The sequence below is a fragment of the Mesoplodon densirostris genome, chromosome 10 (assembly GCF_025265405.1).
Source record: "Mesoplodon densirostris isolate mMesDen1 chromosome 10, mMesDen1 primary haplotype, whole genome shotgun sequence".
Classification (NCBI taxonomy): domain Eukaryota; kingdom Metazoa; phylum Chordata; class Mammalia; order Artiodactyla; family Ziphiidae; genus Mesoplodon; species Mesoplodon densirostris.
Genome location: NC_082670.1, coordinates 82,338,282 through 82,363,839, shown reverse-complemented (window position 1 = coordinate 82,363,839; position 25,558 = coordinate 82,338,282). Strand labels below are relative to the sequence as shown.

At 41.2% G+C, this 25,558-nt stretch overlaps 1 protein-coding gene across 3 annotated transcripts in view; it reads right to left on the bottom strand.

Annotated features, from left to right (window-relative positions):
• The window catches only part of PTPRG (protein tyrosine phosphatase receptor type G), a 744,445-nt gene that overhangs the window by 276,479 nt on the left and 442,408 nt on the right, over positions 1–25,558 (bottom strand). For all 3 annotated transcript variants that reach the window (XM_060111286.1, XM_060111288.1, XM_060111287.1), the window contains exon 4: positions 23,029–23,177. In XM_060111286.1, the coding sequence (XP_059967269.1) occupies positions 23,029–23,177 (149 nt within the window). The remainder of the gene's footprint in view (positions 1–23,028; positions 23,178–25,558) is intronic.

The window sequence follows — 25,558 nt, the reverse complement described above, 5'->3', positions numbered from 1 at the left end:
CAATAAAAGAAAGGCAGAAAGTGACTTAAGTTTAAAAACACAGGGAAAATTCTTACATCAATTTAGAACTGTGTCTATACGTAGAACACATATCTGCAAAAAGTTAAACCCGTGTTTGGATACACATGATTTCACTAAAAGCCTCAGGCAATTTAAAACTTGAGTAGCTGAGAATACACAAACGATAGAAGCAAATTGTAAACAATATATTTATTCATCAGACTACGTATCCTTTAACAGAACGTAAGGATAATCATAAAAGCAATTTATGATGTCATTCAACCAGAGCCAGAAATGCAGGTTAGAAAATCAGATTGGACAATGCCTTGTGACAGGGGCAAGAGGAAGGGCATTGTGTTATTGTAGGCATGTTACTCTAGCACATGGTATACATAATTCATGTTTTACCATCACCTATAATAGAAAGTTTAAAGTAAATGCAAGGTCTTGTGAAAGAAGAGCTCATCTCACCAAATAAACATGAGCAGATATACCTGGGTGTATGTGTTTCCCCTTTTTCCTCCCTCCTTTCAGGGCAATCAGAACAGGAAATGGCTGGCTGGCATAAGAGGGGGTTTGAAGGTCACCCACACTGTAGTCAATTTGCCTTGGATTTTAATTTATGTGTTTTTAAAATGTGGACAGCATCCAGATGGTAAGTTTTCCAACAGAGATGGACAAATTAATAAATAAATAACCCAGGCAACCCTTCAGAGGACATGCTATTTTGACTCATTCATAAATAATATCTAGTGCTTTAGCAGTTTTTAAGGGTGTGCTAGGAATGTGAATCGTAGCTAGGACACCCCAGGGAACCTTCTGACAATGAGCCCATCTTTAAATAGTAGACAGCTTTCTCTTCTGTTCTAGGAGGTAAATTGGAAGCTTCTGAAGATGGGAGATGGATGTGTGAGGATGAAGTAATAAGCAGTGTCTCCTAATGGACTCTAACTCAGACCTGGGTCAGTCATGCTTTCTAAACTGTGTTTGGATGATACACAGAGAGTTCTTGCGAGACCACCAGCCTTGAGATTTGATGCTGTGTCAGGTACACATAGTCTTTCAGAGGTGAAAATAAGTTCTTAGTGTGTGAGGAAAGGGACATTTTAGGGACTCTGCCAGCCCTATTTTCTCTAGAAACAGGCATGCAGAGGATCATAAGAGTAGGCCCAGGTCTACCACATTTGTTCTGTCCTCCACGGCCGTAGCCAACTGAACCAGGTATGGACCTCCTGACCCAACTGAACCAATTACATTGTCCTTCCTGGGTCTTTGGCATTAGGCCCAAAGGACTGGTGGTGAGTATCAACCCATAATCCGCAAACGCAAGAATTATCAAGAACCAGAAGGCATCACACTGACTGAGAGAACCTGTTCACAGCAGAAGATACAAAAGTAGAAACCAAGAAGACACAAACAGAAATTCCAGCTCCCTTCTAGCCACATCTGTGCTCTTGAGTTCCATGAGACACTCCTATGTCTTTATAATAAACTATCCTTTTACATTTAAGCTGACTTGAGTGGGTCTCTTTTCTATGCAACCCGAGTGCTAACAAAACTACCATCTATGACAGTATGCTGCTTTCAAATTGTGACAGGTCTTCCTTTTGTGAAGCTCCCAGGCAATATACCGGATGATGGTGACAAAGTTTGACAATGAAGCGTGAGGTACGTGCATATGTGGAATTGCAATCATAACACCTCGGCACTCCTGTCCCTCTGTTTGAACTAAACAATTTTCTTCTGACTGAATTAACAACAGGATTTAATGAAACCACATATTTTGTAATGTGTTTGGTCATGCATTTCAGTTTTGTTCAGAGTCAGAATCACTTCCCTTGTAGAATATGACAGATTAAACTATTAAAAATGTATAGGCAGTAATTAGTGTACTGTTGCCAGAAACAGAGGAATATTTTCCAGTATAATGCGGTTGCCACCACAGAAAGATCATTTTGAAAGAATTCTTTGCAATTAAAAAAATGCATATCTTTCAACAGGATATTAGAAGGGTATCTGTTTTGTGGTACGCGGGCCTCTCACTGTTGTGGCCTCTCCCATTGCGGAGCACAGGCTCCGGACGCGCAGGCTCAGAGGCCATGGCTCACGGGCCCAGCCGCTCCACGGCATGTGGGATCTTCCCGGACTGGGGCATGAACCCGTGTCCTCTGCATCAGCAGGCGGACTCTCAACCACTGCGCCACCAGGGAAGCCCCTAGAAGGGTATCTTTAAAAGTGTTTCTCATTTCCACGGAGGACTCCTTTTCTCCCCTTCGGAACAAACAGCCATGCAGATTACGACTTCCAGTAAACCACTGCCTTATCCTTTCAGTAATTAATGGATGCTTTGATACAAGGAATCCTGAAGAACATTTTTCAAGCCTTAAATGCAGGCTGGGCTGATTCACACATAGCACATCTAAAAAGATCTGAGGAATAAATAATCATGAGCTGCAAACACTTGCCTGGAGGATTTGGGCACCGACCAGATTTCCAACAAGGGATGTGATTTTTTATTATAACAAGGAAAACTACTTACTGAAACACAAAAATGTGCCTCTCTTCTAACTCCTGGCCTTGTCCTATAGACGCACACACACATTTCCCTGGTGATCATTTAGCAAATCAGTTTTAAACACTGGCCCTCGGGCATGTATTTTGACAGATTTGGAAATCTCTGCTCACGAAATAAGTTTCTTTCTTTGGCTAGGCCTCTTTCTAGGTTAAAATCTGATTAAGCTAGCCTACAGGTAAATTTATGTCAGCTGCTTGGCCTAAAATAGGAGTCGGCACTCAAAAATATTTGGAGAGATTAGATTTAGCATGGCACAGAGGCTTTTTCAGGTAAGGGACAAATTATTTTTCAGCAGACACTTGCTTTCAGCCAGGATCCTGAACATCGAAGCCTCTGGCTGCTGAGTGGGTGTCTGAGGAACTGATTTCCTCTGACACAAGCCCATTGGGTAGAAACAGCATTTCCTACCAGAGGGGACAGGGGTGGCAGTAGGCATGCTGGGGCTGGCAAATAGGAGTGAAGCTACCAGTCACCTTCTATGACCAGAATAAAGTATAGACAGTGGAGGCCAGTTTAGGCAGGACTGTTCTGTGGACAGAGAGGCAGTGGATGGAACACAGACGCCCTTGCCCTCACAGTGTCCTTTGCAGCTAGATCTGCCCAGAAGGAAGGTCTTCTCTGCCCTATTGGTGAATTTTTTTTTTTTTTTCCTCTTTTGTAGAGAAACCATTTTGGGTGAACAGAATCAGCGTCATCTCCAATTTACCCTTTTAAATAGCCACTGGGGGGAAAACACTATAACAAAATGAAAACAAAACAAAATAGGATTAAAATTTTTTTTCCTTTTCCTCAAGAGAATACATTACGTATGCTGATTCTAAATGATTACTGTGAATAAGTCTTGTTTTGACTCAGCAGTAGTAATAATAAGAGCAGATAATAATAATAGTTATAATAATAATAATTGTTACCATTTATTTGCCCCTATGTTAGGCACCCTGCCAAGTACCATCAACACATATTTGTTTTGTTTTGTACAACAATCTTCTAAGTAGGATTTTCATACCCTTTTTTTTTTGGCTGTGTCACACAGCTTGAGGGATCTTAGTTCCCCGACCAGGGATTGAACCCAGGCCCCCTGCAGTGGAAGCGCAGAATCCTCACCACTGGACTGTCAGGGAATTCCCCATACCCATTTTTAAGAAGAGAAAACTGAGGCTTGCAGAAGTCAAGTTACTTGCCCAGGTCATACAGGTAGGAGTGAAGGGGCTGGCATTCAAACCCAGGCACACATGTCTGATGTCAAATCTTATGCGCTCACTCACCACACTATTATTTGTGCTTTTGAGATGAACACAAAGGAGATGGCCATGGTATGGTAACCATAGTACTTTACTGAGTCACAGAAAAGTCAAGAGACATGCAACAAAAGGACGTGTCTAGGAAGTAATATCAAAGACTAGTAGTTAATGTAAAAAATGTTTAAATGTCAGAAATTTTGCATTTTCAATCTTTAACCATGAAGTTCTGAAACCTCTGTATCCAGGAAAGACTAAGAATAATCAAAGGCCAATGTTTAATACAGTTATCATCGAACTCTTGTATGTGATAAAAGCTGCTTCACCCTAAGAGATCGATTCCATAACAGCTATTTATGCAGTGACGTTAGTAAATCTATGAGAAATAAACTGGCCTCACTTACACCATTGATAACCAAGCCTTAAGACAGATGGCACTGCATATTTTAATGCATGGGTTGCAAAATCATTTTTCTCTTTAATAACATACGCTTTATTGAAAAAGAAATCATTTAAGCATCATGACGATAAAGCACTGCAATTTCTATTAACCTTTTGAAAATCTTGTGATTAGAAACATATCAGTAAAATATGAGGAAGAATATAAAAATGGTTTTGCCTTCTAAAACGCAATACTTGAGGAAGACACTGTTTAGGGTTTTCTCTTATAAGGTTATTACTGAAGTCTATACAAAGCCTATCCAACAATTTTTTTTTTTTTTTTTTTTGTGGTACGCAGGACTCTCACTGTTGTGGCCTCTCCCGTTGCGGAGCACAGGCTCCGGATGCACAGGCTCAGCAGCCATGGCTCACGGGACCAGCTGCTCCGTGGCATGTGGGATCTTCCCGGACCAGGACACGAACCCGTGTCCCCTGCATCGGCAGGCGGACTCTCAACCACTGCGCCACCAGGGAAGCCCCTGTTAGTATTTTTTAAAACTTATATTTATTCAGGGTTTACTATATTCTAGTACCTTCTTTGACATTTACCATAGACCAGGATTTGAACCTTTTCATATGCAAGACTTGGCATTGCCAAAGTTGTCCCTGGGATCTCAAAATAATCTGTCTTCCTGGGTTTCCATATTAGTAAAAAAAAAAAAAGGCAGATTTTGGATACATCTAAAACTCAGAAAGTTTAGTTATTTTAGGTAACCTAGCCTGGAAATGATTTTTTTTTTTGTTATACATAGAAGTAAATAAGGATGATGAAAAGAGAAAAGTAATATATATTTTAAAATAATACTTGGAGAAACACACAGCAATAAGAAATATTCCAAACAAGATGGACCACTTACTAATAACATTAGAATAAAAATGGTTGGAGAAATCCCAGCAAGAAGATGTAAAAAGAACTGGACAAGTCAGGGGTCCTTGGCTGAAATTTCCAAATAGGTATACACTGGGGAAATATACCTTTGTATTACTAGTGCTAATGGACAGTTGAGGTAAATGTCATTGTAACTCTATTTTTGACCAGTTACATCTTTAGCCAAAAGAAAGTTCTGATCTCCTGATGTTTACATTAGGACTATGAAGGTATCAATATCTGCTTAATAATATATATATTTATATCAGGTTGATTCAGGGTTACATGTAAATATAACATAAAAGTATAATTTACTGAACAGATAATAGGTATTGTTATCTTTTTGTTGTTTTATTAAACTGTTTAGAACAGGTAATTTAACCACAACATATACAGCAGTAAAATTAAACTGCAGCCTTTGGAGGTTAAATTTAATTAATTAGTGAAGTATCTTCCTAAGTAATGAGTTCGTTTTTGTTTGAATTTATTTATCATATTATTTTGACAAATATGCAATAAGAAGGTTGAAGAACGAATTTTTTAAAAAAGAACAGCCCAGAAAAAGACTTCAGATAAGCAATATATCACCAAGAAATCAATTACCCATTTTTACTAATGAAAACAGCAGCTTTTATTTCTGTAGAAATAATAGTTCTACAGAAAAGCCACTTATAGCTTATGTACAAAATACCTTTGAAACACTAGTGCCACTAGGTTTGTTATCTTAAGCTTTTGCTAGGTGAATTTCAGACCCAAAAGGTGTATATCATTCTACTTCTTAGCAAATCGATTTAATAATCCACCCAAGGCTCTATCAATCCTAGAGCCAATCTTTCTACCTATCACCAAAAACCAGGGTTCCATCTCCATTCATAATAACATTAGACATGTCAAAAAAATTCAACCTCCTATTCAAATTCCAGCCCTCTGCCAGTCCTCACCTTCTCCTCCATCATTCACACTGTAATCTACTTATATTGAATAAAGCCAGTTGGGTAAGACCTGCTGAACTTTCCATACCCTCCTGAGCCAATGGAAGGCGACAAGCATGGTGCCTGCTACTAAGTATGTCAAAACAAAATCCCCATCAATACGGACTCTGGTGCACCACCAAGAACTAGCTTTGACTAAAAGAGATGTTTTGTGAGCTAGTTCTTGTGAACCTGAGCTGGAAGACTCCTTATATGTCTAAACTAAAAGATAAAGAGCAGGGGATTCATTCTTTTATTTTACAAAATACTTAAATAGGTCACCTACGATGTCCAATGTTCTGTGCTTGGTACTGAGGCTATAGACATTAATGGGACACTGATGGTCCCTGCCCGTTGGATGGTGGTAAAATAATCACTTATAGCAGCCTTCACTGTGAGTTTTCAGAGCTCTAGAAAATTCATGAGACTATTAATGAGGTTACGAATAAAATTTTATGTAAATGTTATATATTCTATCCATTGGAGAGTAAAAGACAAATGTCCTATAGAAAAAAAATCTGTTCCTTTCTCTCCTGATTCTTTACTATTTCGGGGATGGGGAGAGAGGATCAGAAAACAGTACTAGAGTCTGAATGAAGCAGTAGATTAAAAAAGAAAAAAAAAAACACACCTAATTATACAAAATTTCACATGCAATTTCAGGAGGTTTATTAGCCCTGTATTAGGAACTCTTATATTGCATTCTGGTATGGGAAAGTAATTATTATTATTATAGACATTTTCAAAAAATATATATAAAGCCACATGATATAATACCAAACTAACTTTTCCTATAGCATCATGAATATTCTTAATTCATGAAGGTAAAGGCAGAGTGAGCTGTAACACAAAGGACTTGAGCTCTGAGATTAAACATCCTGCATATGAAACCCAACTGATCACCAATTCTAGCCCACCAGTAAGTTGTGAAGTACATTTTACATAAGGAGTGTAGTATCCATATAAATGCAGAGATTCGAGCTTTTTCTAACAGAGATTTCCAGCTTGTTTTGAAAAAGCCAGTTCTGACTCATGTTGGTTTATATTCCCAAATGTCAACAAGTCAAATAGCATTTAAGACAATTCCTTTTAGGTACATGTCATATGGCTGGTCCCTAGAGAACCTGAGTTTATCCCAAATATATGCTCTACATAGCTGTGATGTTAATACCAGGGAAAACTGGAAAGAGCCAAAATGGCCATCAACAAAGCATTGCTAAACTAAATTATGTCACATCCACACCATGGAGAAGCAAACATTTATCTATCACCTACTGTGTGACACTAAACCAAGCATTTTATAAATATGATACTTTTAATTTTTCCAAAAATTCTCATCAGATAGATATTAGTACTAAATGTCAGTTTACAGATAAAGGGGTAGGTTAAGTAGATGCCCAAAACTCACATAGCTACTAAGTGGCAGTGATGAGATTTGAACCCCAGTAATCTCCTCAGAACCTGAGCTATGCAGCATTTAAATAGCATGATGCAGACAGCTACTTACTGACAATGGAAGACTTCCCTCATCTAGCAAGTGGAAATGAGCCTATAAAACTATGCACAGCATACTGGCATTTCTAGAGTGCTATGTGTCTGCAAGAAAAACATGTCCTTTCTTCTTAACTCATATATTGTTTGAATTACTTTACAATGAACACATATTACCTTGAAAATCAAAAGACTACAAAACTATTTGCATATTGAGAAAAAGTTGTTTTTTATGCTTTCAGTATGTTGCCCCTGTACTTGTTTCTGCTTAGAAATAAAAGGTCTCAGAAATGACATTAAATTAGACTCATTGTTCTGTTAATTTTTTTTCCTGGATCTTAAAGTAAAATGCATTAATTATGAAAAACTGGTAGAATGCAGCTAGGACAAGTTAAGAAAATTAAATTTTATTTTTGAAGGAGTGAAAAATATTTCAAAATATGGAAAATATTCACAATACATGAAGTGATAAAGCAGGCTATGATTGTATTCACCTTGATACTGACTATACTTATACTCCCCCCAACCTCTGGCAAACATTGGAAGGAAACAGATCAAAATGATAACAGGGGGCTTCCCTGGTGGCGCAGTGGTTGAGAGTCCGCCTGACGATGCAGGGGACACAGGTTCGTGCCCCGGTCTGGGAAGATCCCACATGCCGCGGAACGGCTGGGCCCGTGAGCCATGGCTGCTGAGCCTGCGCGTCCGGAGCCTGTGCTCCGCAACGGGAGAGGACACGACAGTGAGAGACCCGCGTACCGCAAGAAAAAAAAAAAAAAGATAACAGGGATCATTCTGTGATCAGCAGAAACTGGCATCTAACCTCAGACTATTAGGCTTCTTAGATGATTTCTACCAAGACAACTTCAGGCTCTACTGAGATGTCTCTCAGGATGTCTCTCTTACCTCACTTTTCTCATCAGAAGAATAGAGATACTGATTATTAACTGCTGTTTTCTTATGGAAAGATTTTTTTTTAAATAAATACATTTATTTATTTTCGTCTGCGTTGGGTCTTCGTTGCTGCGTGCGGGCTTTCTCTAGTTGTGGTGAGTGGGGGGCTACTCTTTGTTGCGGTGCACGGGCTTCTCATTGTGGTGGCTTCTCTTGTTGCGGAGCACGGGCTCTAGGCGCACGGCCTTCAGTAGTTGTGGCTCGCGGACTCTAGAGCGCAGGCTCAGCGGCCATGGCACACGGGCTTAGTTGCTCCGTGGCATGTGGGATCTTCCAGGACCAGGGCTCGAACCCGTGTCACCTGCACTGGCAGGCGGATTCTTAACCAGTGTGCCACCAGGGAAGCCCCTGGAAAGATGTTTTTGATAAGTGATGATTGAATGTGTGAAGAGTGCTCTAAGTACACACAGTAAGTACTTTTTATGAAGTTAACCATCATTATTATCCCAGGCCTTGTTTTTTGATGGCAGAACTAAGGGGGAATAGCTTTTGCTTCTCGACACCTGACTCAGAAGGTCCCTGGAGGGACTGAGGAAATCTGATTTGGAAAAACCTCCCCTGAATTATGTGAAGCAGAAGAGGCCCTGGATGGCATCTGCTGCTGGCCTGTGTGCTGTGCCCGAGCTGTAACCAGTTTCTTGAGCAGAGTCAGCTTCTGCTGGTCCTGGTTCCATTCTGGGCTCCCAAAGACTAAGTTGATTTTTTCTTCGATGAGACTCCCTTCACAAATATCAAGACCCACTCTCACACTCTCTCCGCATCTCACTTGTTCATTCTAATCACCTGCTCTCTAGATGAGGCCAGCTTATTGATGGCCAGATCGAATTACTACTGGATTGGGTGCCTCCCCACAATCCACACCCTCAATCACACTATATCCAGTCCTTCCTTCTCCCACAGGAAGTGTCTCATCCAGCGGTGTCCACCTGTGTTCGCTTAGAGTTTACCTCCTTTGCATCTTTTTTTTTTTTTGGCCACGCCCTGTGGCATGTGGGATCTTAGTTCCCCGACCAGGAATCAAACCTGTGTCCCCTGCACTGGAAGCGTGGAGTCCCACTGGACCACCGCCTTTGCATCTTATTCCAAGTGATGCCTTGCTCTTTGCTAGCTACCACAGGAGTGGGATCTGATGAGCTTTACTAATGTGTCCAAAAGAGAACTCACATTTTGTTCTTTTCTTTATATTAGCATTTGAAGAGGCAGCAATACCTTAACTCAAATGGAGGAACTTCAGGATTTCAGGCACCTTTGAGATTGACTTGCTGATGTGCAACCATTCAAAGAGGCTGGCCTACTGGAAAGAGGGGGGCATCACCCCCAGGTTCTACAAATCACTTGTTTTTTTTAACTCCAAATCCAGTGCCTGCTTATGTCACAGGATTTTAGTAAACTCTGCAAAGAAGATAGAGCATGTGAGCATCTGAGCACAGGGGAGAGGCACGGTGTTCACAGGAGCATTTTATTGGAATGTAGCATTTTATTGGAACATAGAAAAACAGATGTTCAATCAAGCTTTTCTGTTTAGTTTTGGTTTTTTCATTTACTATTAATTAGGAATGAGTGGAAATCACTTGAACTTGGTTTTGGAAAATTTTTAAGTGCCCACTTGATTTTGATGTAAATTCCAGTTGAGATTCTCTCTGCCAGTCTCTCAGGTGGCCTGAAGTCAAGGGGCTTGTTTACCTTACTCACTATGAAATTCCCAAATGCTATCAGTGTCTGGGTCTCAGTGAACACAGAGGAAGGCACTGGTCTGCGACAGGGTGAGAGTGGGGCAGAGGAGAGGATCCTGGCAACCTCATAACCCTTGGGTCTGGGCACTGGAGAACCCTCTAGTGAATGAGCTGGCAGAGAAATGCAGCACTTAATTCTCAGGGCTCCTGCTTCCGTTCATGAATGAAACTGATAATCTCAATCTAAAATTCCCAAAGGCACACCTTTTAACTCTGCTACAGTAATTGCTCATGTACATATTAACAGCTCTCAAAAACCTGGACCTCATTGACTAATTGGGACAATCTGTCTTGTAGCTGTAATGATTCTTAATATAAGAGCTCCACTCCGGAAGAACAGACTTAAAAAGATCATTCTTCTGAGCTGCACGACTCACCCTCAGCCTCGCAGCATGAGGCAACAGAATGAATGTGTTTATTTGGGAGTAACTAATTTATTTGGGTCTTTCACATCCTTAATACAAGAGGTAGTTTGAGGGGAGGATCTGCTTCTTTAAATGTCCTTTTTATGAGTGAATTGTAACTTTTTATTCTTGGGGATTAGACTCCCTTACCCTTTGAACCACTGAGAGGACAAGATGAAGATTCAATATGAGGATGTTGGTTTCTTCATACATATTACTGCTCACACCCTTTTATGGGACGTATCCAGCAGCAGCCAAGATGCAGCAGTGAACATGACAGACAGACCCCTCTCTCCTCCAGAAGCTTACATGCAGCGTATGCGGGTGGGGGAGGGGGAGTGAGTTAATAAACAAGTAAACAGGGCTTCCCTGATGGTGCAGTGGTTAAAAATCTGCCTGCCAATGCAGGGGACAGGGGTTCGGGCCCTGGGCCGGGAAGATCCCACATGCTGCGGAGCAGCTAAGCCCGTGCGCCACAACTACTGAGCTTGTGCTCTAGAGCCTGCGAGCCACAACTACTGAGCCCGTGAGCCACAACTGCTGAAGCTCACCTGCCTAGAGCCCGTGCTCCACAACAAGAGAAGCCACCGCAAAGAGAAGCCACCGCAGTGAGAAGCCCGCGCACCGCAACGAAGAGCAGCCCCCTGCTCACTGCAACTAGAGAAAGTCCACGTGCAGCAATGAAGACCCAACACAGCCAAAAATAAATAAATAAAATAAATAAATTTATAAAAAATAAACAAGTAAGTCAATAAGCAATTTCAAAAAGTGATAGGTGCTGTGAAGAAAATGAAAGTGTGTAACAGGAAATAAAGTGGCCGAGTTGGGAGGGGAGAGAGCATGCAGCTGATAATGGGTTGGATCAGGGAAGCTATGAGAAGGGATAAACAGGGAGAGAATATTCTGGACTGAGGAAGCAGTCAGTGAAAATGGGCGGTCGGGGAGTAGGAGCCAGATCAAGTAGGGCTTTGCAAGGCGAGGCCAGATTTTGGAATTTGTTCAACATGGGATCAGAACCCGGTGGAGGATTTTAAAGAAAAAAATGTAATGCAATTCAAGTGTTTACAAGAAAACTTTGGTTACTGGATAAGGAGTGGACTGTTGCAGTGGCAAGATGGACCTGTTAACAAATTATAACACTGGTCAAAGTCAGAGACAGTGATGTGATGGCTTAAACCTGGGTGGAAATAGTGGAAAAGAAAGTAAACGGATGGATTAAGGATCTGTTGCCTCATATGGAAGGAGAGGATTCACACATAATAATAATGGGAACACTGAATAAGCTCTTAGAATGTTCCAGTCCTGCTGAAAGCACTTTACATCTGTTAACTCAAATGAAGCCTTCCAAAATGGGCTTTGTTTTTATCATTGTCCTGTTTAATCATTTCCCCACGCTACATTCTTCCCTAGTGTATAGCATATAGTATGTAATCAAAACTGGTATATAATACCTATTACACAAATACAATTTGAATATGACATAGAGATTTAAAAGAATTTTTAAAAACTGAATGAAATGCTATAAAATACTATAGACTGTTCAGTATCCACAATTTTCTCTCCTCAAATTGTTTTTTTTCCTAACCAAGAAATATAAACTTTCTAAGATAACGTCAGTATCATACTTCGTCTTGATTAATACGCTCTTCCTTCAAAACAACCAGAATTCAACCTCTTCCCACTGCCCCCATCTCTGGCACATGCCAACATCATCTCTCTTGAAATATTATAATCATCTTCTGACGTCTGTTCCCCACGTGCAAGTGCAGCCAGAAGGATCCTTGTAAAATATAAGCTAGAGAGTGCCGTTCCTCTACTGAGAACATTCCAAGGGCTTCCCATCTGGCCTAGAGTAAAAACTACAGAGCTTCCCATGGTCCACAGGCCTCATATCATCGGAACGTTGACTATTTCGCTGACTTAGTTCCTATCACTCTGCCCTTGCTTGCTCAAGCAGGAGAGGCAGGCTTTTGCCTCGGGGCCCTAGCATCTGCTGAAATGAAGGTCCCTTGAGGCCAGGGCACTTTGTGTCCCATGCAGACAAGGCTCTGTTCATCAACTGAACAAGCAAACACTGTTGATAATTTAGAAACTAGGGAAGAGTGTAAGGAAGTCATTTGAACATTTATATAGACAGCATCCAGACATGGAAAAGGACTCTCTGTGCAATTACCTGACACTGCATGTCCCCGTGTATTCATTCTCTTCGTCATTAGTCTCACAGGAGATACAAATAAGAAGAGTTCCATGGTCACCTGAGTTTGGGAGACTCCCAGTTAAATGAAAATTATGCAGGTTTCTCTACTGGAATATTTCTCAAGAGTTTCACTGTATTAGCTTATTATCAATCTATAAGAGGAAGACATATCATGCAGCATTTCCTAAATGTATCTGACGACAGATCACTTTTTACACAGAGCATTGAGACCCACTAACAAGAATCTAGATAACAGACTAAGGGCATATTTTTCTAAGGGCGCTACCTAAATATAGTTATGATATTTCAGCCCACACTTACACCGCCAGAAAATAAATATAAATAAATAAAGTGATGAAAAAAGAGAAAGAAAAAAGAAGACAGAGATAAAGACAGGCAAATTCAAAGGCAGAGTCAGGCTGAGTCAGAAGATCATGGGATGGGTTTTCTTTCACTCAGAGCCTTCCTTGATCAGAGAATGGTGAACAATGAAGTGTAAATTAAGAAGATTCCCTGCATACTGAACTTTTTATAAACCAATTAAGTAAAGGTTTTAATAGGGAAATTCAAAAATCGAAGTTCTATCTGTATAGAAAGAGCTGGGATTTAGAAGTTATTTTACTCTTAACCCAAGTATCTTTCATGTATTAATCTGAGTTTTTTTTACAGCCCTGTCTTCTAAGATATCCTCAAACATTTAAGAGATAACATTTTATTTTTTTAACTAAAATAGGGTTTTGGTAACTTTGTCCAGCTGGTCTCTGTATATCGCAGGAAATGTACCCAGAGGAATATCGGCGCTGCACACAGTGCCAGGCCATACAATCCGGAGACAGAAGGTTTAGGAATCCATTCCCATCCCATTAAAGTGGGGGCACTATGAAATTCTATGCTGGGGATTTAAAGGAGAGAGAGGAAATAGACTTCCTTTCAATCTTGACTTCTTTCTATTCCTTATAAATCTCTCCAACTGTCCTTTCTGAGTGATGCTGGCACTACAGAACTTCCTAAAGGCTTTAGATTTAAGATGGCTTGAAATCTTCCTGCTCAAATTTTGACAGGACAAAAGAAAAGTGGAGGTGTGGGGTGTGTTTCTGAGCCAGATGCCCATAAATCCTCTTGACCTGAACTTACAATACATCTGATCTGGCCGCCTGAGGTCCATCCCTGCCCTCAGGGCACAAAGGTCTCCCTAACCAGCTTTATGTGGCTTCCCCAGCCTGCAAATGGATTCTGAGAAGAACAGTGTTCAAGGCCTCAGGAACGCATGTTGTGAAAATAAATAATGGGAAACAACCTGAAAGCTTATAAAGGAAAAAGAGAAAACCTGTATCACATCCAGTGGAAGGCTCTTCAACAACCAAGTCAGACTCCAATATAAAAGTGAACTACTGATTATATTTTTTTCTGTTGGAAGAGAAAAAGTGTAAAAATTACCACAGATTCAGCATAAAGATTCCTCTTAGAGAATTTGTTAGTCTTTTGGCTAGTTTATTATCTAAATTTTGTTATTGAGGTCTGGAACCCTTAAGTCTGACACATTTCAGGTACAGTAGCCACAAGCTGTATGTGGATCTTGAGCCTCTGAAGTGCAGCCAGCCAGTCTGACTCGGGATGTGCTCTAAGTGTAAAAAGGACACCGATTTCAAAGACAGTAAAAAAAAAAAATGTAAAATATCTCAGTAATAACTTTTAATCTTGATTACATGTTGAAATAGAAAATGTTAATATATTTGGGTAAAAATAATAGATGATTAAAATTGTAACAATGATTATTATTGTATAATATAAATTGTATAGAATAAAATGAATTATTAAAGTCATGTCTTTCTTTTTACCTCTTGTAAGGTGGCTAACCGAAAATTTTAAATTACAATGTATGGCTCACATTCTATTTCCCATCAGACAGCGTTGCTCTTGACATGATAAAAAATAGACTGAAGTGGTCAAGCCAGATAAAACATGTAGTATTTGCTACAGGTACCTCTACCCAAAGAGTTGATGGCATTTTCTGTTCCCTTTACTTCTCCTCTTTGTATGATTTACTACTGGTTCAGCCATCTTTGAACATTTGAAGCCCTTTGATTTTTTTTTTTCCCTCTCCTGTTACACAATAAACAGTGGTTAAGATTACAACAAAAGGGCTTCCCTGGTGGCGCAGTGGTTGAGAGTCCGCCTGCTGATGCAGAGGACACAGGTTCGTGCCCCGGTCTGGGAAGATCCCACATGCCGTGGAGCGGCTGGGCCCATGAGCCATGGCTGTTGAGCCTGCGCGTCCGGAGCCTGTGCTCCGCAACGGGAGAGGCCACAACAGTGAGAGGCCCACGTACCGCAAAAAAAAAAAAAAAAAAAAGATTACAACAAAATTATTTCTACTGCATTGGTCATTTTAAAAACAACCTATAGTGATGACAAGAAAAACAATGAAATAACTTATCAAATAAAATGAATGCTAGTTAAGATTTTGGAGACAGAGGAACCCAGATTCTGGAGTACTAATAGTAAACCTCAGCCAAGCCACTTAGCGTCCCTGAAGCTCAGTTGTGCCATCTGTAAGAAGGGTAAAATAAGAGCACCTCTTTCATAAGGCTGGTGAGAAAATTAAACTGGGTGAGATCTGAAACATTCTAGGCATAGGTAATGCTTATTAAATGGTGTCTACAGTATCATGTTACAATCACAACCGCCAGCGAGACAGGCTGGGACCTAGGACCCTTTATGGCAGTGCTTGCTCCGGGACAAACGTCTCCTCAAGCAACAAAATACAAAGAAACGATAAGGGTCTAGAAAATGACTTCATGCATGCAGCAGTCCCAGTCGGGGAAATTATGAACAATAAGATACCAAAGGGCCAAAAACCAACTGCCATTTCTGAGATGCAAGAGCAAGAGCAGGGTATTGCATATGATCCCTGTAGACAGCACCACCGAGGGGGCAGGCAGACCACCAACGCCACCCCTCCAGCCCGATCAGCACCCCCCCCGCCCTCACCCCATTTAAGGAACCAGCCTGACCTCCTTGGGCTCCCTCAGCATGAGTCCCAGTAAAGTCTTGCCTGAATCACTCACGTGGCCTCTTATCAATTTCTATTCATTCAAGAGTCCAAGGACCCGAGTCGGTAACACCAGCACCACCCTCCAACACCACCACGGCCCCCCTAAGCCTGCTTTTTGGTTATACAAGGTCCCCCTCGCCCACCCATGGGGTCTTCAAGTTTCTATATTGAGAATACCTCCAATTTAACCAAGTTTCTTTTCAGAGAGGGCCATATGCTCATCTGAGATTCTCCGTACGAACCAATCAGTTACCAGCACCCCACATGTTGGTGACACACCATCAAACAGTCCTGAGCCAAGTTCACATCTCAGGATGACTGTGTGTGATGAGGACTGTCAGACATCACGAAGGGACCAAGGCTGCTTCCGCCTCACAAAACCCACTCATGGCTTTGTACAATGAGGCGTGCACTTCTCCACTGAGCATACTCTGAGTACTGTGGCCTCCTCAAATGTGCTTCTTAATCAACACAGGACACACACATCAAAAATCAGCCAGATGGAAATTAAATATTTCCCTAGTTAAGGATGAAACATTCTGCTCTTAAATGGAATCTTTATTTCAATAAAGTCATTAATTAAATTCCAACCAATTCCTTTGTCATTTGACGGAACCCTCTAGAGAAAAACACCGTTGGCTACACCACAGAATAGCCAACACTAGATGACCAGGTAATAATCTCTTTAACATTTCCTATGTTCCATGAGTGGGCAGGACAGGAAACCAGGCCCTGTCTTGAGCTCTATCGACTTAGGACTCTCTGTGCACAAAGCAACTTTTCAGAGAAACTGTAACAATGGAAGGAATTTACATAAAGTACAAGGCAGGCCAAAAGAAAAAGTGTGATATTGCAAAAGTTATTATTTTTTTAAATTTATTTTATTTAATTTATTTTATTTTTGGCTGCATTGGGTCTTTGTTGCTGCACACGGGCTTTCTCTAGCTGTGGCGAGTGGGGGCCACTCTTCCTTGTGGTGCGCAGGCTTCTCATTGCAGTGGCTTCTCTTGTTGCAGAGCACGGGCTCTAGGTGCACGGGCTTAGGTATTTGCAGCACGCAGGCTCAGTCGTTGTGGCTCGCGGCTCTAGAGCGCAGGCTTAGTAGTTGCGGAGTACAGGCCCAGCTGCTCCACGGCATGTGGGATCTGCCCGGACCAGGGCTCGAACCCGTGTCCCCTGCATTGGCAGGTGGATTCTTAACCACTGCGTCACCAGGGAATCCCACAAAAGTTATTTTTATTTTTAATTTTTAAATTATTTATTTATTTATTTTTGCGGTACGCAGGCCTCTCACTGTTGTGGCCTCTCCCGTTGCGGAACACAGGCTCTGGACGTGCAAGCTCAGCGGCCATGGCTCATGGGCCCAGCCGCTCTGCAGCATGTGGGATCCTCCCAGACCGGGGCACGAATCCGTGTCCCCTGCATCGGCAGGTGGACTCTCAACCACTGAGCCACCAGGGAAGCTCCCGAAGTTATTTTTAATAGAAAAAGTCTCAATCTTCCTTCAATGACAATGACTTCCTTCAATTAGTTTTCTCTAATGACAAAGCAAGATAGTATTGAGTTCAGAGACACCAAACAGTTGTTTTGTGAACAAGCCTTCTTGGTTTTATAGTTTTCAAAATAATGGAAATCCAAATCATGATTGGTGTTCTCTGAAAACATTTATTAGAACAGGACTCCATGTCTTACAAGGAATATGGATTAAAGGAGGACAGGAGAAAGCTATGAACCTCATTTCCAAAAGAGTGATGTTGTTGACTTACACTGGTCACGTGAGTTTGGAAAAACACTGATTTAAATACAGTCAAACAGATTTCCTCAATGGAGGACTTCTAAAAGCCTTTGGTATGCCAATGCATAAAGTAAATCTTCAAGAAGGCATTTCATACGGCAACCTTTATTTCCAGCAGAAAAGCGGGGATACATGAAAGAGAGCCAGGCAAACTGCACTCATCCGCCTTAGTCCTGTTCTAGAATGTCACTCCACTGACGCCAGGACTCAATGTGGCAGCTCGATCCCTGGCTGGATTGGTCCACATCTGAGTTACGCAGTACCTGCCATGCTTGCGTGAATGGAGAGAGGGTGACACGGGGTGAGGCCTCTGCGTGTGTCACAAGTGCATAAGCTCACCTGGGAGAAGGAAGGCAGATGCAGGTCACCTGGACATAACCTAGGGGTCCAGTGCAAGACAACCATCTAACCGGAATGTGACAGAAGCACTGGAAGAACCAAGATCCAGTTCACAAAATGAAAAGCAAATCATTAGTCTGACTCTAGGTAGGAAGGTAGGGGCTGGACAGACAGGAGGGAATACAGAGCAGGTGAAAGTAACATACCCACAGACGTGGATACTGAAGGCAAATGCAGGCTCAAACAGAATGTTCAATGGGAACCAATCACAGAACAAGTTCAGCCTAACACTAGCAACTTCTTGTCCCCTGGACAAACCTTAACTTTGACTAAGAATGTTGTACAATACCAGGACAGAGCAGAGAGCAGGATGAGAGTAGTACCCAGACGTATCTAGCCCAGCAGGGAGACAAATAATTCAGTGTGCTTGTGTCATGGGTGGTAATAACCTATGCTCTTTGGAACATAAACAAGCAGTGCCAGACTATGGACCCAGTTTTTAAAACACAGGTCCATAAATCCTTTAATGAAATCTCAAAAGCCTCCAAGATCAAAGGTGTTCTGTTATTATTGATATTTATGGTGCAAAAACTAATTCAGTAGTAAAATCTGATGTGGAGAGATGTGAAGCTATGTTGAATACTGATATTTCCCCCTTAGTGTGAATATTCATCCGCATGCTGCAGAAATATGAATGCATTCAAGGGGTATAGTCCCAGACCCCACTATGTGTCTTCTGTAAATATATAAGGCATATATGCACCATCATGCCTTTCTAAAAAAGATTCTGAATTCTAAAACATCTGGCCTCAAGGGTCTCAGCTAAGGGACTGCAGACCTGTACCATATGGTAGTGTGTGCATGGTATATATTAGGAAAAATGTATTTTCTTCTACTCACTTGCTAAGATGCTCTAAACTGAGCTGAAATGAACCAGCTGTGAGGTTCACTGGAAAGGGCACACACAATTAATTTGGATCATTTAAGCTTATTGAAGACTTCAACTCATAAAGCACCAGTAAGTCTGAATCAACAACTCCTGGATCTCTTATTGTAATAAACAAGATTTTAATTACCTCAGACAACAAGCATGCAATGAACCTCTACCTTAATGGAGCTCTCAGAGGGTTTTATCTGGAGGTTTCTCTTTGCACTACCTCCAACTTCAGTTATAAGTGGAAATACCGTATGATTCAATTCCTATTAGTGTTACATGAACCCTTATTTAAAACAGGGAATAAGTGTGGGGTAGGGAGAATATTTAGGATAGGGTAGTAGCCGTCACAGATAACTGTGGTTGGACAGATAATACAAAGAGGAGTGGCCACAGAAGAACTCAAACAGGACTACTATTTTAATCACAGGAATATTTTGAGCCTTTTGACTTTAAGGATGCTTAATCACATCTGCAAAGTCCCTTTTGCCATGTAAAGTAATAAATACATTCACAATTTTCAGGAATTAGTGAGTGGACATTTTTTGGGGGAGGGGTATTATCCTACCTATCAAAATCCCCATTGATCTCTCTTTACTCCTTAAATGTACCAAGTATCACCTGTCTCAGGGCCTTTGCACACCCCTGTTCTATGGGCAGGCTCCAATTAATCTTTTCCCTCTTGATAAATATCTGTCTCCACCAAGGTCTTCTGTCTCATGACAAAATGTCCCTCTCCTTCAGAGGCTATATCACAACTGATATTACACAGCTGTTTATGTGACTCTTTGGTCAATTTCTGTGTCATGACTAGAGTGTAAATATCTTGAGGGTGGGACTCTCTTTCTTCTTCAGCTTTGTAACCCAGCAACCACATGACAGAAGGCACTCAAGAAAAATTTGCTGCTAGACAAGAGATAAAGCTGAATAATAGGAGGTGAGTGCCTCTGAGGATCCAAAGTGGGTCTAGTCTTCTAGCCTTGTCATCTGATGCCAACTTTCTTTTCTAATTTTTACTGAGCTGTAAAGAATGCTGCTATTGAAAGACTTTTGTTTCGTTTTCACAAGGACATTTATTTTTCTACTAGACTGCATGTTTTTAAGTATAGGAACTACAAGGCTGAGTCCAGGATTTCAGCCAGGAAAGTGTGGAGACGTTTAATTTCTGAATGTGTACAAAGTTGTTGTAGATGACCTCAAAGAATTCCTGGGAAGCAGCAAAACCTACAAAGTTGGGTTTGTTGCAATTTACCCTCAGGGAGCAGATCCAGAGTCTTGTGGGGCATATGCTTAAAACTCAACCTGCAGCACTGGAGCACCGAGGGAACTGGTAAGATACCCAAGGTCATGACTTTATCCCAAATGGAATCTAAAGGAACCAGGACCAGCAATGCTCTGACCCATTAAGCAAAGTACATTTCCTCTCCAAAAGCTGCAAGAGGATGGAACCACTTTGCCGTGAGTCTTCTTTATTTAAATCTACTTTAAATGATGCCACATGAGTACAGGAAGGCTGGATCCCACTAAACATACTGCATTCTCTACCCTAGAGTGTCCCAATAGTGACATGTTGGCTGGATAATTCTTTGTGGTGGGGCTGTCCTATGAACTGGGATGTTGAGCATCATCCCTGGCCTCTATCCACTAGATGCTGGTAGCATATCAATGCCCACAACAGTGACAACCAGAAACGTCTCCAGAAAACACGTAATGTCCTCTGAGGGGGAGGATACTGTCTCTAGTTGAGAACCAATGCTGTATTCTACCAATTCCATCCCAATCTTCCACAATGACTCTTCTCTGACTCTATATAAAATAAATAATGTCCCCAACGCTGATAAATTACTAGATGGTACATTATAATTTTCTCACTTTCATTTTAATTTCTTGTAGTTATGTGGAAAGACATAAACCAAGTCTGAGATGTTCAAACAGTGTAAAAATCTCAGGAAGAGCTGGTGTTAATAAAGAACTCAAATAAAACAATTGAACATATCACAGACACGTCTTCCGCAAAAGTGAGCAACTTTTCTGTGCATACTTTAAAGTTAAATTTGCTCCCGTTACTTCTGATCTCTGAAATTCAAGTTCCTCCAAATACAACCACTAAGTAATTCAACATGTTTATCACATTAGAAAAAACAATAACAAGCTATGAACCAGATGGGCTTCAATGAAGCACCCAATTAATATAGGCAGCCTCACCATCTGACATGACTTAGAAGAAATAAATTCAAATCGTTTGGTCAAAAATAAGTCTGGGCATTGTAGCTGCCATTTCTAATTAGTTACTAAATTTCATGGCCGTCTTTGAGTAAAAAACTAAATGCATTTAAAGTAATAAGTTTTCAAAAGAATATGCATCTAGTCTATTCATTTTTCCAGACTCAAATAGGAGGAGGAGACACAGGCTTTAGGGACTGTGATTAGGAATGAGGCAGAAGTTCCCAGTTCCTTCCTCCAGAGTTTTTCTTTTCCAAGGCAGCTGCCAAATTAAGTTTTCAAACTTTCAAGCACAGGTCTTTTGTCCGGAACAACATTAACTAAACAAATGGCCACCCATTTCTGGGATAAAGAAGCTTTAGAGCAAAGCTAGCTAGGCACAAATTTTCCCTTCAGCGACACTGCCAATGGGAACTGGCCGGCAGGAACAAAAGAGAAACCCCAAACTTAAAAATCTGATCAACTTGGCTTCTAGAAATCAAGTTTTCCAAGTACAAATCAAGCTAAGATTTCTAAGAAATGATTCATTCAACATAAAAGGAGAAAGCCCATTAAGTAGAAACTTTAATGTGACTAGGACAGGAAGTCCCAAGGATAGAGGAATCCTAATATGGGAAGAATTCTTGATACTGTGAATTTGTCAGCTCAACAAGAAAAAAATATGCAGCACTTTCTCAGAATGGTGATCTCTGGTTTCTCAGGCAATCATGGATAAGAAACAAATCGATACGTGAATACAAGCATCTATAAACAAAGAAATACTATTGATTTTCTCCTCTTAAAGGGATTTTTCACCTAAGTTCAAGGTTGTCTAAAGGGTCCATGAACGGGCTTGAGGAGTGAGGGTGAGTGATGAAACCCTACAGATTATGCACAAATCTGTGTGTACATACATGTATTTTTCTCTATGGAGGAGGATCGAAAGTATTCATCAGATGACCCAAGTAGGTCATGACTTACTGAAGTCACAGAACACTAGGAGCTGTCACTCCATGTTTGAGTACAACCACAGGCTTCGGTACAAACCCTCTCAGTTCTACAAATCTGTAAAGCTTACCACGTGGGCACCCAAACAATCAACAAATATGTCTGTCGCAAAGAAAGAATATTCACATCCTGATCATGATTAAAGGTACAAAAATAAGGTTAGCAATGGAACAGATGTGTTGTCCCCACCAAAGATTAAAAAAGGAGTTTGGAAACAAGCTCCCTCCCTCAGTCGCCAAAAAGATACACATGACCTACTGCACCACCCGTTCTTCACGGATCTTTGAGAAAACTGACTCAGAGGAGGTAAAATGTCAATCCCGCAAAGTTAACAGCGAGTCATACGACCAATGGCCACAGCCTCCTTCTCAACAGCGTGGACAGCACACAAACCTTAAAGCAGCTTCCCTACTGAGAGATGATTCTGAGTCCTCTTCACATATCAGTTACCTGTTCTCTTTTCTAAAGGGTGAAAACGAAGTGGCCAGAGTTTCGTACGGAACGTCACTTTGGAAAGCAGGGTTTCAGAAAGGACAGGGCAAAGAAGCTGTGTCGAATGAAACCAAGGGCCCGAAATCATCTACCAGGGGTGAGTCTACTCAAACCACGATGTCCACAAGTTCTACATGCTTCACCCGTTAAACAAAGATGAGGAACTTGAGGATGGCTATCCAGCTGTCATGCTGTATATAAAAGATTTCCAGAGACAAAGGCAGGGACAGTACAAGTTTGATTCGCAAGACGACTGGGGGTAAAGACAAAGCATCTCTTTAATGTCAAGACCCAAAGCACAGCTGCCCCTGACATCTCAAGTTTCTCTCACCTCCACAGGGAACCGCCTGCTGTTGATGCTGTGTTCAGAGCCTGCAGAACCATTGCTGTGGCCCCAGTGAAATTCCACCTTCTCAGCTTTGAATCTGCCAGGAAGGCCAGCACCGCTGACAAAATAGTCGTCTTTCAGTAGGATGGCAACTGTGTAAAGCAGAAGGGAAACAACAATGAGTTTCAAAACCACACTTGAAAGATTTCTCCTGTTGCTTCAAATAAAAGTTCATGATTACATGATGGGAATTATTTCCCATATACCTGTTAGAAAGCAAGTCAAAAACAGTCTGAATAAATTAGCACATTCTAGCTGCAGAATGCTCCCAAGAGCCAGTTGACTCTAACTCATGAAAATTCCCAGAGAATGGTCTCAGAATTTCTTAACCATTTCACAGTTGGAAAAACAAACAAACAAACAAAAAACAGACAATGATAGAGTAAGTGGCTCTGAATCAGGGTCTCCTAACTCTGCTTGATGATCAAAATTATTTTTCTTTCTCTTTTTTTTTTTTTTTTTTGTGGTACATGGGCCTCTCACTGTTGTGGCCTCTCCCGTTGTGGAGCACAGGCTCCGGATGCGCAGGCTCAGCGGCCATGGCTCACGGGCCCAGCCGCTCCGCGGCATGTGGGATCCTCCCGGACCGGGGCACGAACTCGCGTCCCCTGCATTGGCAGGCAGACACTCAACCACTGTGCCACCAGGGAAGCCCTATTTTTCTTTTTTAAACACTGATTCCTGGGGCTATCCCAAGATTCAAGGTCTGGAATGAGATGGGAAATATACATATAAGTCAGATGCAGAAGACATGTTTCTTTGATCAGAAAACTTAAGCAAGGTGTCAGGAAATAAAATTTGTAGGTTCTACCAATATTAAGGAAATGACAGTGGGAAGACAGCTGGGATTGGGAGATGTCTTCGGATTTGATAATGGTGTCCAGGAAAGTATAGTGAAAATTCTACTCATTAAGTCACTCAAATAACTGCAGGTAAGTAGATTTACTTTACTATTTATTTTAATCCTAAGCGTAAGAAAATTTTGCTTAGCCCACCCAGAAGAACACATAAGAAGTCCTTAACATAGAAAACCTCAATCAATTGAAATCCTAAATTTCAAAATCACATCTCTCTTCCTTGAAACATGGAAAAGAGAAATCAAGAATAAATAACTTGGGCTTATACTACCAGAAAAATTATTTTTCCAAAAGGAATGTAATATCCAAGTGGATGAAAAAGAGATTTTATTTTATAAGTCATACATTCCCCCCCCTTTTTTGTTGTTGTCTAAAGTGAATTCATTCATTCATTTAACAAACACTTATTGGCTGGTGAATACGCATAACGCTCCAACCAACATACTAAAATGGCCTGTGATCGGAAGCTAAGCTCATTTAAGGCAGGGAAAAGCTTTCATATCCTCATTGTCTCCTCTTCCTAAAGAGATGCCAGTTCAAGCCTTAGAGAGAAATCCTGCATGAAAATTAGGTCTCCATAAAAGATAGGGACTAGACTAATGACCCATTTCTAAAACAAGTGCAATTAGTTTCAGCACTTCTCTGTAAAAAGGGAAGCATAGCTAGTGGGAAGCAGCCGCATAGCACAGGGAGATCAGCTCGGTGCTTTGTGTCCACCTAGAGGGGTGGGATAGGGAGGGTGGGAGGGAGGGAGATGCAAGAGGGAGGAGATATGGGGAGATATATATATATATATATATATATATATATATATATATATGTATAGCTGATTCACTTTGTTATAAAGCAGAAACTAACACACCATTGTAAAGAAATTATACTCCAATAAAGATGTTAAAAAAAAAAAAAGAGCAAGTGATGGAAACCTGCTTGTAATAATCCCTTTTTACTGCATTCAAAAGGCAGTTTTCTCTCAACTTTTGAAAAATACACAGTGAACATTCAATTAGTGGGACAGAGAATTAAAGGATAAAATGAAATAAAAGCAAGTGTTTCTTATGCTGATTGAACATGCTATGGCATGTTCCTTTACTGTGTGCTAGGCATGGTTTAGAAGAAGGCTTGGCAAAATTTTTCTGTAAAAGGTGAGATAGTAAATATTTAAGGCTTTGTGGGTCCTATGGCCCTTGCTGTAACCACTGAACTTAGTCTTAGTAGCCCAGAAGCAGCCAAACACAATATGCAAATGAATGGGTGAGGCTATATTCCGATAAAACTTCAGTTATCCACACTAAAATTCGCATATAATTTTCACATGTCATGGAATATTCTCCTTTTGATTTTTTCCCAACCATTAAAAAACCTAAGAACTGGGGCTTCCCTGGTGGCGCAGTGGTTGAGAGTCCGCCTGCTGATGCAGGGGACACGGGTTCGTGCCCCGGTCCGGGAAGATCCCACATGCCGCGGAGCGGCTGGGCCCGTGAGCCATGGCCGCTGAGCCTGTGCGTCCGGAGCCTGTGCTCCGCAGCGGGAGAGGCCACAACAGTGAGAGGCCCGTGTACCACAAAAAAAACAAAAACAAAAACAAAAACAAACCTAAGAACTAGCAGGAGGGG